The following is a 15,269-nucleotide window of genomic DNA, read 5'->3' as shown; positions in this document are numbered from 1 at the left end:
AGTTAAATTTTATTTTTATTAGAGTGATTGAATTGCGCGACAAAGAAGTCTGCGGCAGAAAAAACCTTGTGTAATAGTAGTCACTGGCAAGTAAAAGAGGGACAGCGGAGTCCGACAAATTCCGCGAGGACGGCGGAGTCCTGTACGTATTTAAATTCTGTGTTTTCATGTGTTTGTAAAAATGTTACTAGTATCATGTGAATGTGTAAAAGTATGAATGTATAAGACAGGATTGTAAGTGACAACTGGGGTTGGAAGCAGATGCAATAATCCTCCGCCCCGTGTGGGTAGAAGCTTGAAGATTACCAGAACTCAGACATTCATTGTCACCCTGTCATTTTGAATAAAGTCAGTATTTAGTTCACTCTAGGTGCAAATAAACTGACTTCCAAATTCACAAAATGGGAAAAAATAACAGTAAAGCTGATCCAAAAGAACGATTAATGTGTAAAGACTGGAAATATGTTCAACTCCAAAACCCTTCCAAAATAAAACATTTAAACACGTGGATAACCAAATACGGTTTCGCTGGACAGCTAAATTCGCAAAAATTGGTTCAACTTCGAGACGAAATAAAATGTCGACACAAAAATAACATCAAAAATAGAAAAAGACGGATATGACGACTTATTCTTTTGGCTAAACAAGGCGTCTAAAAGAGAAAAAGGAAGTAAGAAAAAGAAGGACTTAGCAAGTGAACAGAAAGGGCAGGCAGTTAGGGATAAATAAATGTTGTTTCAAAGACAGGAAGATGACGAGACAGGACCAGTGGTAAGAGTTAGCAAGAAAAAGATGGTTGAAGAAAGGTGTGAAAAGAATGAGGGAACAAAGGCATCAGCACCCTTGTACCCGTTTTTGCCACCTCATGAACTTCCTCCAACTCATGAGTCAGAACCTCAACGAGTTTTACGATCAGGAGGGTCACAAATGAATTGGTCTAAAACTATGGGAGGAACATTGTCTCCCATTCCCAAAATAACAAATATAACCACCGACGAGGGAGACATGGATTTATATCCAATGGTTGAGGTGGCAAATCCAAACGTACAAGAGGACCACAAAGAAACTATTTTGGTCTATAGGATCTGGAGTAATGAGGATGTGAAAAAGGCCGTAGCTGGCATCACACCCTACAAAGTAGACATTGATATGAGAAAAAGTTACAACATGCGACACCTGCTAAAATTACTGTAGATTATCTGTATTCAGACAATGAAGCAAAAGTCGCGGCAGGAATCATTTTGCTGGTACAAACTAGACCCAAAACAGAATATAGACTATGCATTCGTCAATAGCCATTAAAACCAGATGCACGTGAAGGAATCAAACCGGTAATTGAAGCACTAATTAAGGCAGGAGTTATAGTGGAGTGTCCAGAATCACCATGTAACACACCCATTTTCCCCGTAAAAAAGGCCCCACCTTCAGTGGGTTGGAGAATGGTACAAGACTTACAGACAGTAAATTCTGCAGTAATACAGAGAGCAGCATGCGTACCAGATCCACACACATTGTTAAATTCATTGAGACCAGACGCTACTGTGTTTACAGTGGTGGACATAAGTAATGCATTATTTTCTGTACCAATAGAAAAAAACAGTCAATTTTGGTTTGCATTTACATTTGAGGGCAAAAGATATACATTTACTAGATTACCACCAGGTTACTGTGAAAGTCCAACCATTTATTCACAAGTAATGACAACACGCATGTCTAAATTCACTCCCCGAGGAGGGAGCCAAATTTTACTATATGTAGATGATGTTCTCCTGGCATCTCCAGATGGAAAGACATGCAAAGAATCATTGGCCTAACTGCATCATCTAGCAGAAGAGGGACATAAAGTTAACAAAAATAAATTGCAATTGTGTAAAAGGCAAATCAAATATCTAGGCCATAATTTAAGTGTAGGAGGAAGGACTATATTAGAAGACAGGAAAGCTATAGTCTTAAAAAATCCTAAACCACAGACGAAGAAACATATAATAATCATTTTTAGGTCTGACAAATTATTGTAGAGCATGGATTCCAAACTATGCAGAAATTGTTGCACCATTGTCAAAATTAATATATGAAGACAACCTTAAAATGACATCACCTGTTCAATGGAATACAGAGGCAGAAAAGGCCTTCTGTGACATTAAACAACATTTGGTGTCCAGTGCTGCGCTGGCCCTTCCAAATTATGATAAACCATTCATTCAAATGGTAGATTGTAAAAATTATTACATGGCCTCCGTACTTACACAACAATACGGTGATAAGCTAAGACCAATAGCTTATTTTTTGACTAAATTGGACAGCGTGACGTGTGCATTACCGCATTGTGTCAGAGCAGTTGTGGCAGCCTTGATGGCAGTGGAGAGCAGTTCCACAATAGTGTTATTTCATCCATTAATTCTTAAGGTCCCACATACAGTGTCTGCTCTCCTATTGCAAACGAATATGGCGTTTTTATCACCTGGAAGACATTTATCTTGCATGGCCATCTTGCTGTCACAACCACATTTGACTGTTGACCGATGCACAACCTTAAATCCAGCCACACTAATACCCTTACCTGATGAAGGCATGCAGCATGATTGTCAGAAATTGGCTGAACAAGCTGCTGAATTAGTAGCATTAACCGAGCCATGCAAACTAATGATAAATAAAGATTATATATATATATATATATATATATATATATATGTATATAGTAATGGACATGCTCTCGCGCGATGGCACCGTGACCCCAAACTCCAAACTCCAGATCGAGCTGCACCGCTGTCTCCGCTCCCCCTAGCGACACCCACAGACAGTGGAAATCCACTGCAACCCCGGATTAACGAATCACAATCTTCACTGGATTTGAATGTTATTTAATCTTGTAAAAACTTGACATGAACGCCACCAGTGTTACCATTGGAATAGCGCCACTAGTGATTGTATGTCAACAAATTTGAATGTCTGATGTCAAATCTGTTTGTCAACTGAACCGGATGAATGTTTCACCCCACACAACGCAAATGCCACATTGCAAATATTACAGTGTTCTCAACAACCACATACAATTGAAACATTCGTCACAGGGATTAAAGAGGATGGGCACTTGACAATGCAAGGCTGAAAAATTGTCTCGTTAACTTAGATCCAATAATTTATATTTTAGTCCACTGGGTTTAAACCGCAAAACAATCCTAAAATAGAAAAGTAACATTTTTATTTGAAAACATATCTGAACTTTTTACCTCTTATTTTGTCAAAATAGGGCTGTTACTTTTTCAACCACTGCATATGATGAACCCATCTGAAAAAAATAAGTAAATAGAGAGAGGTAAAGTCAACCGCAGTTTGAGATCTGGAATGATTGAGATTTGGGGTCTTTCGAGGCAGAAAAAAAAACTGGAACAGGTGCAACACTGAGGACCATGAACCAGGGCGCATTAATAAAAACAGCAACCGATTCTAAGCAGCAAGATATTCCCCATGCATTGTCTGTTTTAAGATAATTGTTAGATGTTGTCGATTAGAACAATAATTGGTGGTGAATGCGTTATGTCAGCCTATAACCACCAACTTCTGCTGTTCTAAAATTCTTAGTCTTATCTGGAAACCCCCCAAAAATGGACGAGCTTCATCTTCTGACAAAGACTAGTAAAGACTTCGGACGTTCCGCCACCCTGTGCTTTACGGAGACATGGCTTTGTGAACGTGTCCCTGATGGCGCCGTAATGCTTCCAGGCTTCCAACTACAACGGGCAGACTGTGTCACAGAGTTATCAGGGAAAACAAAAGGTGGCGGGATATATCAACGAAAAATGGTGTACTGAAGTCACGGAGCTCAGCACACACTGCATCCCGGATTTAGAGTCGCTGTATTTTCACTGTAAGCCATACATACTACTGGCCTCGTGAGTTCGCATCTTTCATTCTCGCCTATGTTTACACTCCGCCTCAAGCTAACACGAATGCCGCACTGCTAACGCTTGCTGAAGAAGTAAACGAAATGGGGAAAAAAACACCTAGACTCACCCCTCATTATTCTTGGGGACTTTAACAACGCTAAACTCAACCACGAACTCTGACGACTGTCCTACCAGGGAAAATAAAATTTTAGACCATTGCTATACTACGCTAAATAACGCAAACCGTGCCATACCGTGCCATACCTCGTGCGGCTCTGGGCTCGTCTGATCACTGCTTAATTCACTTAATACCAATATACAGACAAGGAACCTAAATGCACGAAGCCTACGGTAAAAACAGGGAAAAAGTGGACCAACGAAGCAAAGCTAGAACTTCAAAGCTGTTTAGACTTCACAGACTGGAGTGTCTTTGAAAATTCTGATGGCGGCCTGGATGAATATACGGACACTGTCACATCCAATATCTGTTTCTGTGAAGAGGTGTGTGTACCAACAAAGTCATTTTGCACGTACAATAACAACAAGCCGTGGTACACTGCCAAACTTAACTTAAAACCAAACTTAACTTTAAACCAAACTTAAACTTCACCAGGCTAAAGAGGACACATATCGAAGTGGGGAGGACCCTTCCTGATGGGCAAGACACAGCAGGTGAAGCTGGGGGACACCACCTCATCTATATGCACCACCAGCACCAGGGCGCCCCAAGGTTGTGTCATCTCTCCGCTGCTCTTCTCTCTCTTCAGAAATGACTGCAACTCAATGCACCTGACTGTCAAACTCCTGAAGTTTGCAGACAACACCACAGTCAACGGCCTCTTCAAAGACTGTGACAGGTCTGCGTATCGACAGGAAGTGAAGCAGCTGGAGCTGTGGTGCGGCCGACACAACCTGGAGCTGAACACGCACAAGACTGTAGAGATGATTGTGGATTTCAGAAAATGTCCTTCACTACAGCTGCCCCTCAGACTGTCCAACAGCCCCGTGTCAACCATCGAGGGCTTCAAGTTCCTGGGAATTACAATCTCTCAGGACCTGAAGTGGGAGATCACCATCAACTCCTTCCTCAAAAAGGCCCAGCAGAAGATGTACTTCCTGCGGTTCTGCCACAGGAACTGTTGGAACTCTACACAGCAGTCATCGAATCAGTCCTGTGTTCTTCCATCACAGTCTGGTTTGGTGCTGCGACAAAAAAGGTGAAAAGATTGTCGGTACCTCCCTACCCACCCTTGAGGACTTGCACGCTGCCAGAACTATGACAAGGACATGCAAAATCCTCTTGGACCTGCAACATCCTGGTCACCACCTCTTCCAGCTCCTTCCCTCAGGAAGGCGCTACCGAACAATGCAAACTAAAAATAGCAGACATTCCAACAGCTTCTTCCCTCTTGTCATTAACTTCTTAAACAGTTAACTTACAATTCCATTGCAACATGCTGCCAATTTTTGTCTTGAGTGGAGCGGACATGCTCCCCGCAAACGGAGGTGACACAGTGGCTCCCCACGGTTTGATAAACTGCAACCTTCGAAGCCGCCCCGCAATGAGATTCCCCCAACAAGATGCTTTGGACCCTTAAGTAATTTGCAGGCCCCATCGAAATCTTGGCTTACAGTCATCAAAGACTCCTTTCTTCATTTGAACCCACAACAGGCCAAAAAGGACTGATTGACAATGGGATGCAAATACAACAACAAACTATTTGCTTAATATCCAAATGTGTGCACAAGGCGCCACCCACAGGCGTTGAGAGGAACTGCAAAGTCGACCAGGAGGACTCTCATTTGATGTTTAACCAAGGAGAAATGTCTGTTTTGTATTCACGAACTCTGCAGAATTATTCCAAATGTATGCCTGGATGTCTGTGTCATTGTGTCAACTTTACAAACACAGCTGTGAGATTTTGAGAATTGTTTGTCTTGATTTGACTCCCAGCAGCATCAGAATCAGAATCATCTTTAATTGCCAAGTATTGTGTGATTTGAATCATAAGCAGTTGATGTGCCAAAACTAAAGTATAAAATTCCATGTGCTTGACTTGTGGCTAAAGAGAGTACCAGGTTGAGGTTATTTTATAATAATAAATGATTTTAAACCCATTTTATAAAATTTGTAGACAAGATTCAAGCTGATGGGTGTGGTCTTCTCCGTCCCTCTTTGACACGCCCCTGGGGTACTTAACCCTGGCACTTGTCTGTTTTTTCTCTCTTGTGTTTTTTCTCGCCTCGTGTCTTGCTGGAAGCTTGCCAGCCGGGCTGGCCTTTGGCCACCCCTCCCCATTGCCCTTTCTTTGTTCGGACAGGGCTTGGTAACCGCGGGACATGGGTATTGAGAAACCCAGCTTCCCAGCCTCTCCGTGGGCCACCGCTAGGCGATCAGAGCAGCTCCTACGAAGGTACCAGGTACGCTCTCAGCCAAGTGTGATCGTGCTGAAATTGCCAGCTAGCCACAAAAAAGGCAGGAAAAGAAACAGTCATACTCTCCCGAGGTGTGACGAACAACAATTTTTCATCTTACACCTCTTTTGTTTTGCTTTATTTTTCTACATATTTTTCTTCTGCAACCAAATCTGTCGCCTTGCTTCCTGAGCTACTTCCAGAGAGAGAGACTACCACCCACCAGCTTGAGCCTACGGTCGTGAGTAGATGCGGCAAACCTTTTGCAAGACTACAACATTGGTGCCGAATAATTTTGGGGAAATTACTAGCTTCAGACAAAATCTGAACTTTGTCCTCTCTCTTTAGTTTAAGTAAGACTCTATGATCTGGAACTCAAAATTACATAAAGTGTAGCAACCTTCAGATTACGAGACTGATAAAAAGGTTTCTTGTCACTTTCCCTAAATTTTATCCACATAAAAAGTGATGTGGTGTCCCTTTAATAGATACAATTAATTTGATTTTAACAAATGTAAAATTATGGTAAACCAGAAGTAACGCAAGCGTCGCTTTCTTCATTCTTTTCTCCTAAATTAATTACATTTTTATTTGACTAATATATGCTACATGAGTTTGTTGTCAGCCATTTATACATTGCTCGTGCACTCACTGTAGTAGTCTCGCCACGCTGCACTATTTGCATATTTGTTGTTGACCAATACTGGCCACTCATGTGCCTGAGTAGCATCTGCAACATTTGCACAATCGACCTTGTCCCAGATTATCGCACTACTAGTCAATTTAAACTGCATACATTTCTTGAAGTCTCTGCGCCTTTTGCACAATGGTCATTGCACCGGACTATTGCTCTATTAGTCATTTCAAACTACTCTAATTGCTGGAGGGCTCAGCATCTTTTTGCATAGTTGCAAAAATCCATCCATCCATCCATTTTCTGAGCCGCTTCTCCTCACTAGGGTCGCGGGCGTGCTGGAGCCTATCCCAGCAATCATCGGGCAGGAGGCGGGGTACACCCTGAACTGGTTGCCAGCCAATCGCAGGGCACATACAAACAAACAACCATTCGCACTCACATTCACTCCTATGGGCAATTTAGAGTCGTCAATTAACCTACCATGCATGTTGTTGGGATGTGGGAGGAAACCGGAGTGCCCGGAGAAAACCCACGCAGGCACGGGGAGAACATGCAAACTCCACACAGGCGGCGCTGGGGATTGAACCCAGGTCCTCAGAACTGTGAGGCAGACGCTCTAACCAGTCGTTCACCGTGCCGCCAAGTTGTCAAAAAATAGTAAATAAATTGTACCGACATTACCACATTACTGGTAACCCTTTATTATTCAGTGACTGTGTTTTTTTTTATGTCTCAAAAGTATTCTCTGTCAATTGACTGTCTGTTGTAATAGAACGGCTCCAACTAACTGAGACAAATTTTTGACATTCTTGGCAAACAAAGATTATTCTGATTCTGATTTTGATTCTCAAGAAAAAAAAAATACAAGTAAAGTTTTTTCCCATGTTATCATTTGTTCATTTAGCTTTGTTTTTTGTGGGTTTATTTTTTTGTTTGGGGGGGTCAGTACTCAGTTCACAACATTAGCAGAACTATGGGAACATGTTGTTTTAAAAGCATAAAAGTTTAATCAAATAGCTAGGTTCCAGTTTAAAAAGACCAATGTGCAACATGTAATGTAATAATGTTTCCTTCTTCTCACTATACAAGCCCAATGTAAATAAATACAAACAAAAGACGGAAACTATTTTATGTGAAGAGAAGATTTTTCTTGTGCCAAGTTATCAAAATGTTCTATAATTTGTCAATAAAAATTCATTTGTACTTTTTACATTAGCACTTCAGTACATTTCACGGGGTTTCCTTTGTTTTTTGTATTTTATTTTGCTGAAGTACAGGAGTTGAATCTGTACTTCTGCTTTGCTTTTTACACAAGTAACTGTACTTCTAATTGAGCACGCAGTGTGAGCACTTTTGCCACCTATGCTATCCCTCATAATCAAGGCCCAACACATCCATTGTTTCCTGGACTAAAGCTTCAAGCGTAATCTTTACAGTTAGATTGCCATCTACTGGAGAAAGTCGTAAACCTCCCATAAAATTGCGGATGTACGGAGCTTTATTTATTTATTTATTTTATTCCTCGTTGGGATTATTACTTCTGTGCTAAAACATGTTTTTTACAATTACAGCATACTACTGAATACTCTTATGTTTTGAGCACTATGCTAGAAAACATACAATAATTTGTGATTGCCACCAGCACACCACGCACCTTGTTGTATGTATGTTGCGAGAATATTGTGTTTTGGAAAATATAGAGTATTAAATTTGAATGAATGCCTCTCTTAAGAAAAGCAAAGCAAAGCAAATTTATTTATGTAGCGCATTTCATACACAAGGTAACTCAATATGCTTTACATGATTAAAAGCTTTTAAAAACAAAGAAAAAAGCTGCTTATAAACATTTAAAACAAAGAGGGGGGGAAATACAATTAAAACAGCATAAAGTGCAAGAAACATCATTTAAAAAGTGTAAATGCTCTAAAAAGCATTGGGAAAAGAAGAGTTTTTAACCTGGACTTAAAAACATGGACACTTGGGGCTGATGTCACTTCTGTTGGCAACTTATTCCATTTGTGTGCAGCATAATAGCTAAATGCTGCTTCACCATGTTTGCTTTGGACTCTGTGCTCCACTACTTGACCTGAGTCTGTCGATATCAGAGCCCTGGGTTTATATTCCATTAGCATTTCATTCCTGTATTCAGGACTGAAACCGTTTAGTGATTTATAGACCAGTAGCAGAACTTTAAACTATATTCTAAAGCTGACAGGGAGCCAGTGTAAAGACTTTAGAATTGGAGTAATATGCTTGACCTCTTTGTTCTAGTCAGAACCCGAGCCCCAGCATTCTGAATGAGCTGCAGCTCATGCAAAACAATTATCTCAGTTTTGTTGTGGTTTAATTGAAGAATATTTTGGCTCATCCATCTATTTATCTGTTTTAGACAGTGACACAACACCTCAATTGAACTGTCGTCATCTGGAGACACTGCTAGATATAACTGTGTGTCATCTACATAGCTATGACAGTCAAAATTAAAGTTCTGAAGAATTTGACCCAAGGGTAGCATAAACAGGCTGAACAGCAAGAACTGACCCTTGAGGGACCCTATAGGTCATTGCCATTCGATGAGACTGAACACTTCCAATGGTTACAAAATAACTCCTTTCCTCCAAGTAGGACCTGAACCATTTAAGGACTGTTCCATTTAGTCCTACCCATGTTTCCAACCTGTTCAGCAGTATATTATGATCTACTGTATCAAAAGCCGCACTGAGGTCCAACAAGACCAGACTTGACACCTTTCCCAAGTCCGTATTCAACCTTATATCATTTAGCACTTTGATAAGAGCAGATTCTGTACTGTGATGAGTTCGGAACCCTGATTGAAATTTGTCAAAAAGTCCATTTAAGTTCAAGAAATTGCTGAGTTGATTAAAAATAACTTGCTCAACAATCATGAACGGGAGATTTGAGATGGGTCTATAGCTTGCTAACATGGAAACGTCCAGTGCTCTATTTTTTTTTAGCAGAGGCTTAATGGTAGCTACTTTAAGAGCTTTAGGAAACTCGCCTAACTGAAGTGAGCATTTAATTCTTTTCTGCAAATTAGGTAGCACAGACTTCGCAATAGCTTAAAAAAAGTCAGATGGTATTGAGTCAAGACAGCTCGTTGATGGTTTCAGCTGCTGAACCGTTTTTCTACAAAAATTCAAATTCTCACATGGTAATAGAGTTTTTCCTTGGTGACTTCAGATGTAATATCATTTGCTGATTTGTGCTAATATTTAACCTGATGGATTGTATTTTTTCACTAAAATAACAAGCAAATTCATTGCATTTATCTGCTGCAAGGTGTTCTGGAGCTATCTGATTCGGGGGGTTGTGAGCTTGTCAACTTATGTTCTGCTTTCCTACACTTTGATTTAGAAGATTTAAAAGATGTAAACGAACCTACATTTCATTGTTAATAAACACATGTTTCCCCCCACTATTGTCTGTTTTACTGCAGTCTCTACTATACTGTATGTCAAAATGCCATTTAAATTGTTTGAGAGGATGGACGTCGTTCCAGTGGGAACCGTTGAAGAACATTGACTTCAAGGTCTTGCTCCTTGTAGGTAAAGCACTTCATGGACTCCCTAATTAAATATGAGACTCAAAGAACGCTTGCATCATCTGCTGCTTGTTTGTTGGAGGTTCCCGACAGCAGTCGAAGAAAAATTGGGGATCCAGCCTTTGTTATCTATGCCCCTGAGCTCTGGAACACGTTACCTTTAGATATCAGGGAAGCCAACTCAATAGATATTTAAAGAAGTAGGCTAAATACATGCATGTTTATTCTACCTTTTAATAAAGTCTACCAATGTCTTACACCTCCCGCACTATTGCTCTATCTTGCACTATTGATTTTTATGTTGTTGTATCATGTTTTAATAATTTTTAAATAATGCATTGTAGTATTTATTGCACTACTGACAGCATGCTGCTCCATTTTCTTGAAATATTTCATATTATTTATGCATTTTATGACCACTTCATTATGTTTATTTGGCTACAAAATATCTGTAGTATCTAATAGAAATCTCAGATAAAGCAGCTTAAAAGTATTTTCTTTTACTGTTGTCTTATGTCTTTTGTTGTAATGTTTTAAATGATCTTATGTTCCTTTTGATATTCTTTCTTTCACTGTGAAGCACTTTAAGCTGCAATCTTTGTAGGAAATGTGTTATGTGAGTCTGCATGTGAAGTGACTGGGCCTGAGTTGTAGCCGACAGCAATTTACCAAATTTTAATCGTGACCACGATTTTGGCTGCCACGATTAAATCAACCTGATCGTTGGGGATATTTACATTTACAATTCGTCCTCTGCTGCATACTGTGTCTAATCACTTTCTCAACAAATAGTCAGCCATTCACCAGCAGGCAAACACGTGGTTAAGGCTTGATTAAGCTGCCTATAAATAACAAGCGAGTGCACCCTGCAGCAGAGGCCTAAAGTCACTCGGTTGACTGATGAGAGCGTGTCGTGTCGTGAGAAGAAAAACTGGAGATGAGGATCATCATGGCGAAGACATCATGGTCAAACAAGATAAAAGAATATTTATTCAGTTAGTCCTTTGTAGATTTTATATTTCTTAGGTAAATTTTGTGTATTGTTAGAAAATGATCATCTCTATATTTTAAGGTTTAATTTTGCACTAAACACTGTTAACATTAAAAATTCACGTTTTCCTTTATCATAAGTTTTCCCCATAAAATGAATGATTGTAATGAATAATCGTGACTTCAATATTAATTCAAGTAATTGTGATGACCATTTTGGCCATTCTCTTGCAGCCCTAGTATAAATGTGTATTCTGCTACCACTTGTGGGGGGAAAAAAGCGACTGAAGTGCATCAGCGACTGTATCATCCTAACTATCCTACGAAGCCATAACAATATTAAAGCTACTGGTAACTGGTACGACTCTTGTTCGATACTTCATACATTTGTGCAGTTATGTTCATAAATACATAATTTGTTGTATTCGTGAAACCAACACGCAATTAACGCATCTATTGTTGTTGCTATTCTTAACCGTTTTCCCGCGATTTGGTCCATTTATTTGCGAATGAGAAAGGGACGCTCACTTTTCAGTGTCGACTCCGTCCAATAGACGAGAAGACTTCATTTGAGCCAATAGCGCGCGTCTATGAGCCATCTGATGGCCAATGGGTGTTGAGCACAGTTGCTAAAATAAACCAATGGGAGACGAGCACCCTTGTGCGACCAAAGCTGGGACTGCCGGGCTCAAGTCGCCGCGTCTCCACCCGGCTGCTCTTTTTGGATTTCTGCAATGGCGGAACAGCAGCAATTCTACCTATTGCTGGGTAACCTGATGAGCCCTGACAACAATGTCAGGAAACAATCAGAGGTAAGGATTCCACCGTTCCAGTAAGTTTTCACGCCTGCCAAGTGCGAGTGTTCTTGTGCCTAAGCTAACCGCCCCGCTAGTGCGTCAGTTTTGGTAGCCCACGTGCAATGGGAGCCAGCATTGGGTAGTGGTCAGCTAACACTGCAATGCTAACCCCTGGACCATGGTGCGTAGTTTTGTGAGCGCGATTAAGCTCCGAAACAGGAATAGTTATGGAGACATTGGCAGACTTGCACATGCATACGCGCCTTCGTGTCGTTGCCAGTCGCTTAAATTGGGTGTAAAATGTCCCATGGCGGTGAAGAGTGTAAAATCTGTGTCAAATCAGGGAGGCGTCGAGCTCGCAGAGTACAGGAAGTAGCATGGAGCTACATAACGCAAGCTTCTTCCCGGTGGCTAACTTGCTTAGCATTGGCTATTAGCACTGTTCAACAACGACTGTGAGGGCCATTTGTGTTTTTTCGAGTAAGGACTTAAACAAATGACATTCATTAAAAAAAATGTGACGGAAGCGAGGGTCGATCTAAGTAAAGATTAATGTATAGCCCTCGATTTGTTTGACGTGTGTGTAACTGCTGAATACGTTGTACTTGATTGTCACCCTGAGGCACTCTGTTAAAAAGCAACCCTTCTCAAATCATTCACCTGCCATTTTTATAATCTTATTTTGACTCGCTTGCTCGGTTTCAGTCGTGCTGTCGTCTTTACTTTTGTGCACAATGACGACGCGCGTGTCGCGCCAAAGCTTTGTTACGAGTGTTGTCCTCTGCAGTACCCAAGTTTTTCTTCATGTCAGTTTTTTTTTTTTTTTTTTTAATAAAAACCTCTGTCACTAGGCATCAACGCTGCGACTTCTTTAAAACGCGGCTTTACTGCCTCGATGCTAACTACGCTCACCGGATTACTTTGATTTGATCCACCTGTGTGCATAGTGTCCACTCGACGCACTCTGTGGCCCTTTGAATGTCATGTAATCAGTTTAAATTGGAAGTGCTGAATAGTCACATAAACTTGTTCAGCTTGCAGAACTTCAGGTACCCCTGTAGCTTGTTTTACCGAGTAATCGACAGTTTTAGAACACTAGACAGAAAACGGGTCATCTGTTCAAACCGCTGTGGTGGTAAGAAAGTGTTTTGTTTCCCTTTCCTCTGAGCGTCACTCATATTTCAGTTGTAAATGTGTGGCAGTGTGAACTATCATACACAGGTAAATAATGCCTTTTCCTTTGTGAACATGGTGCTCTTCCAGACAGACAGACAAATTTTAGTCTGTCCGCACTGACACAGCATTGACGTCACTGCCGGTCCGAGTGCCCAACTCTGATTTAATGCCAGTATCTGATTCAGGGTTTTTCCTGGCCCAAATTGAGGCGGACGTGGTACCATTCTGCGTATGCTGTATTTACAAGTAATTTATTATTTAACTTGTTTTTAATTAATACTTTTCTGAAATGTAAAATAAAAATACAAGAACCTTATTACTCAAATGTGCTTTGTCCAGTTAAATATGGCCCTGTTAAAATTCGTCTTAGAATAATAGTCTTAACACAAATTGTTAAATTCTTCTGATTTTACATCATAAACTAAGTGCAGAAAATAGCCTCTCCACACCTGTAGTCTGGACCTTTTTGGAGGTGATTGCAGTTACTAGGCTCAGGGCTTGCACAATGTAGCTGGTGTATTTTACAGCGAATGCTTCCCACAGTATTTCTGAGGAAAGTACATTTGTTCAGCCACTGAGGAGCAAAACTGCTGCCTCAGAATTTTGCAGAAAGTCTGCAGAATCAAAGATCTGTTGCACAGTTGTCACTAGACTTGACGCCGATCTGATTGGTATCGGCTGATAATTAGCAGTTTATGCTGATCTGCTTTGTCATAATTCGCCGATCGGCTCTGCAAAAGACATTTACGCCACTTCGCTGTCGTGTACAGTATATTCAAATCCAAAAGCGAGTTTATTTTTAGCCTTGTGTGTCTGCAAATATCTGACCACCAAAAGTTGTTTAAAAAAAAAAAAAAAAAAATACATGCCGGCGGTGTGGGACAGACAACACGTAATGCCTGGCTCAGACAACAAGACAAATTTGGTCTTTTACGATCACTTGGCTTTATCGTGTCAACTCAAACGTGACTGGATACACTTGTTACCATGGCCACAAACCCAACAATCGATCGAGTCGTGTGTATTATAAGAACAAAATGGGGGGAAAATGTGTGCTGGTGGTCACAGATGCTCAGGAGAGGACTTTAATCCTAGGCTTGCTTGAGGTATGTTCATCTACTTTTAGTACAATACTGCTTTCAAGCAGGCAACAAAACGTTATGTAGCCTAGCCAGATAGTGCTAGCACTAACGGTTGTACCGGCGTTCTGTTGAATCATGCGCTAAAGTTTTGTTGTATGAAGTTATTTATCCATCCATCCATTTTCTGAGCCTCTTCTCCTCACTAGGGTCGCAGGTGTGCTATAGCCTATCCCAGCTATCATCGGGCAGGAGTTTTCCTCCCACACCCTGAACTGGTTGCCGGCCAATCGCAGGGCACATACAAACAAACAACCATCCGCACTCACATTCACACCTACGGGCAATTTAGAGTCTCCAATTCATGCATGTTTTTGGGATGTGGGAGGAAACCGGAGTGCCCGGAGAAAACCCACGCAGGCATGGGGAGAACATGCGAACTCCACACAGGCGGGGCAGGGGATTGAACCCCGGTCCTCAGAATTGTGAGGCTGACGCTCTAACCAGTCGTCCACCGTGCCTGAAGTTATTTGGTTACAATAAAATAATTTAACTACAGTAAGTTAGCACCCATTATTTCTGTCATGTTGTGATGCTGGTTTGACCTGACTGATTAGAATACACGATCTGACTAGAGCAGTGATTTCCAACCTTTATGGAGCCAAGGAACATATTTTACAATTGAAAAATCTCACGGCACACAACAAACAAAAATGTGACAAAAAG

At 40.9% G+C, this 15,269-nt stretch overlaps 1 protein-coding gene across 1 annotated transcript in view; it reads left to right on the top strand.

Annotated features, from left to right (window-relative positions):
- The first annotated feature begins 12,164 nt into the window (after window positions 1–12,164).
- kpnb3 (karyopherin (importin) beta 3) overlaps window positions 12,165–15,269 on the top strand; it is a 29,170-nt gene continuing 26,065 nt past the window's right edge. The window contains exon 1 of the mRNA XM_061692949.1: window positions 12,165–12,303. Within this exon, the coding sequence (XP_061548933.1) occupies window positions 12,226–12,303 (78 nt within the window). The 5' untranslated portion in view covers window positions 12,165–12,225. The remainder of the gene's footprint in view (window positions 12,304–15,269) is intronic.

This window comes from Phycodurus eques, chromosome 1 (assembly GCF_024500275.1).
Source record: "Phycodurus eques isolate BA_2022a chromosome 1, UOR_Pequ_1.1, whole genome shotgun sequence".
Classification (NCBI taxonomy): Eukaryota; Metazoa; Chordata; class Actinopteri; order Syngnathiformes; family Syngnathidae; genus Phycodurus; species Phycodurus eques.
Note: the sequence above shows the minus strand (reverse complement) of the source record. Positions and strands in the feature narration are given on the sequence as shown.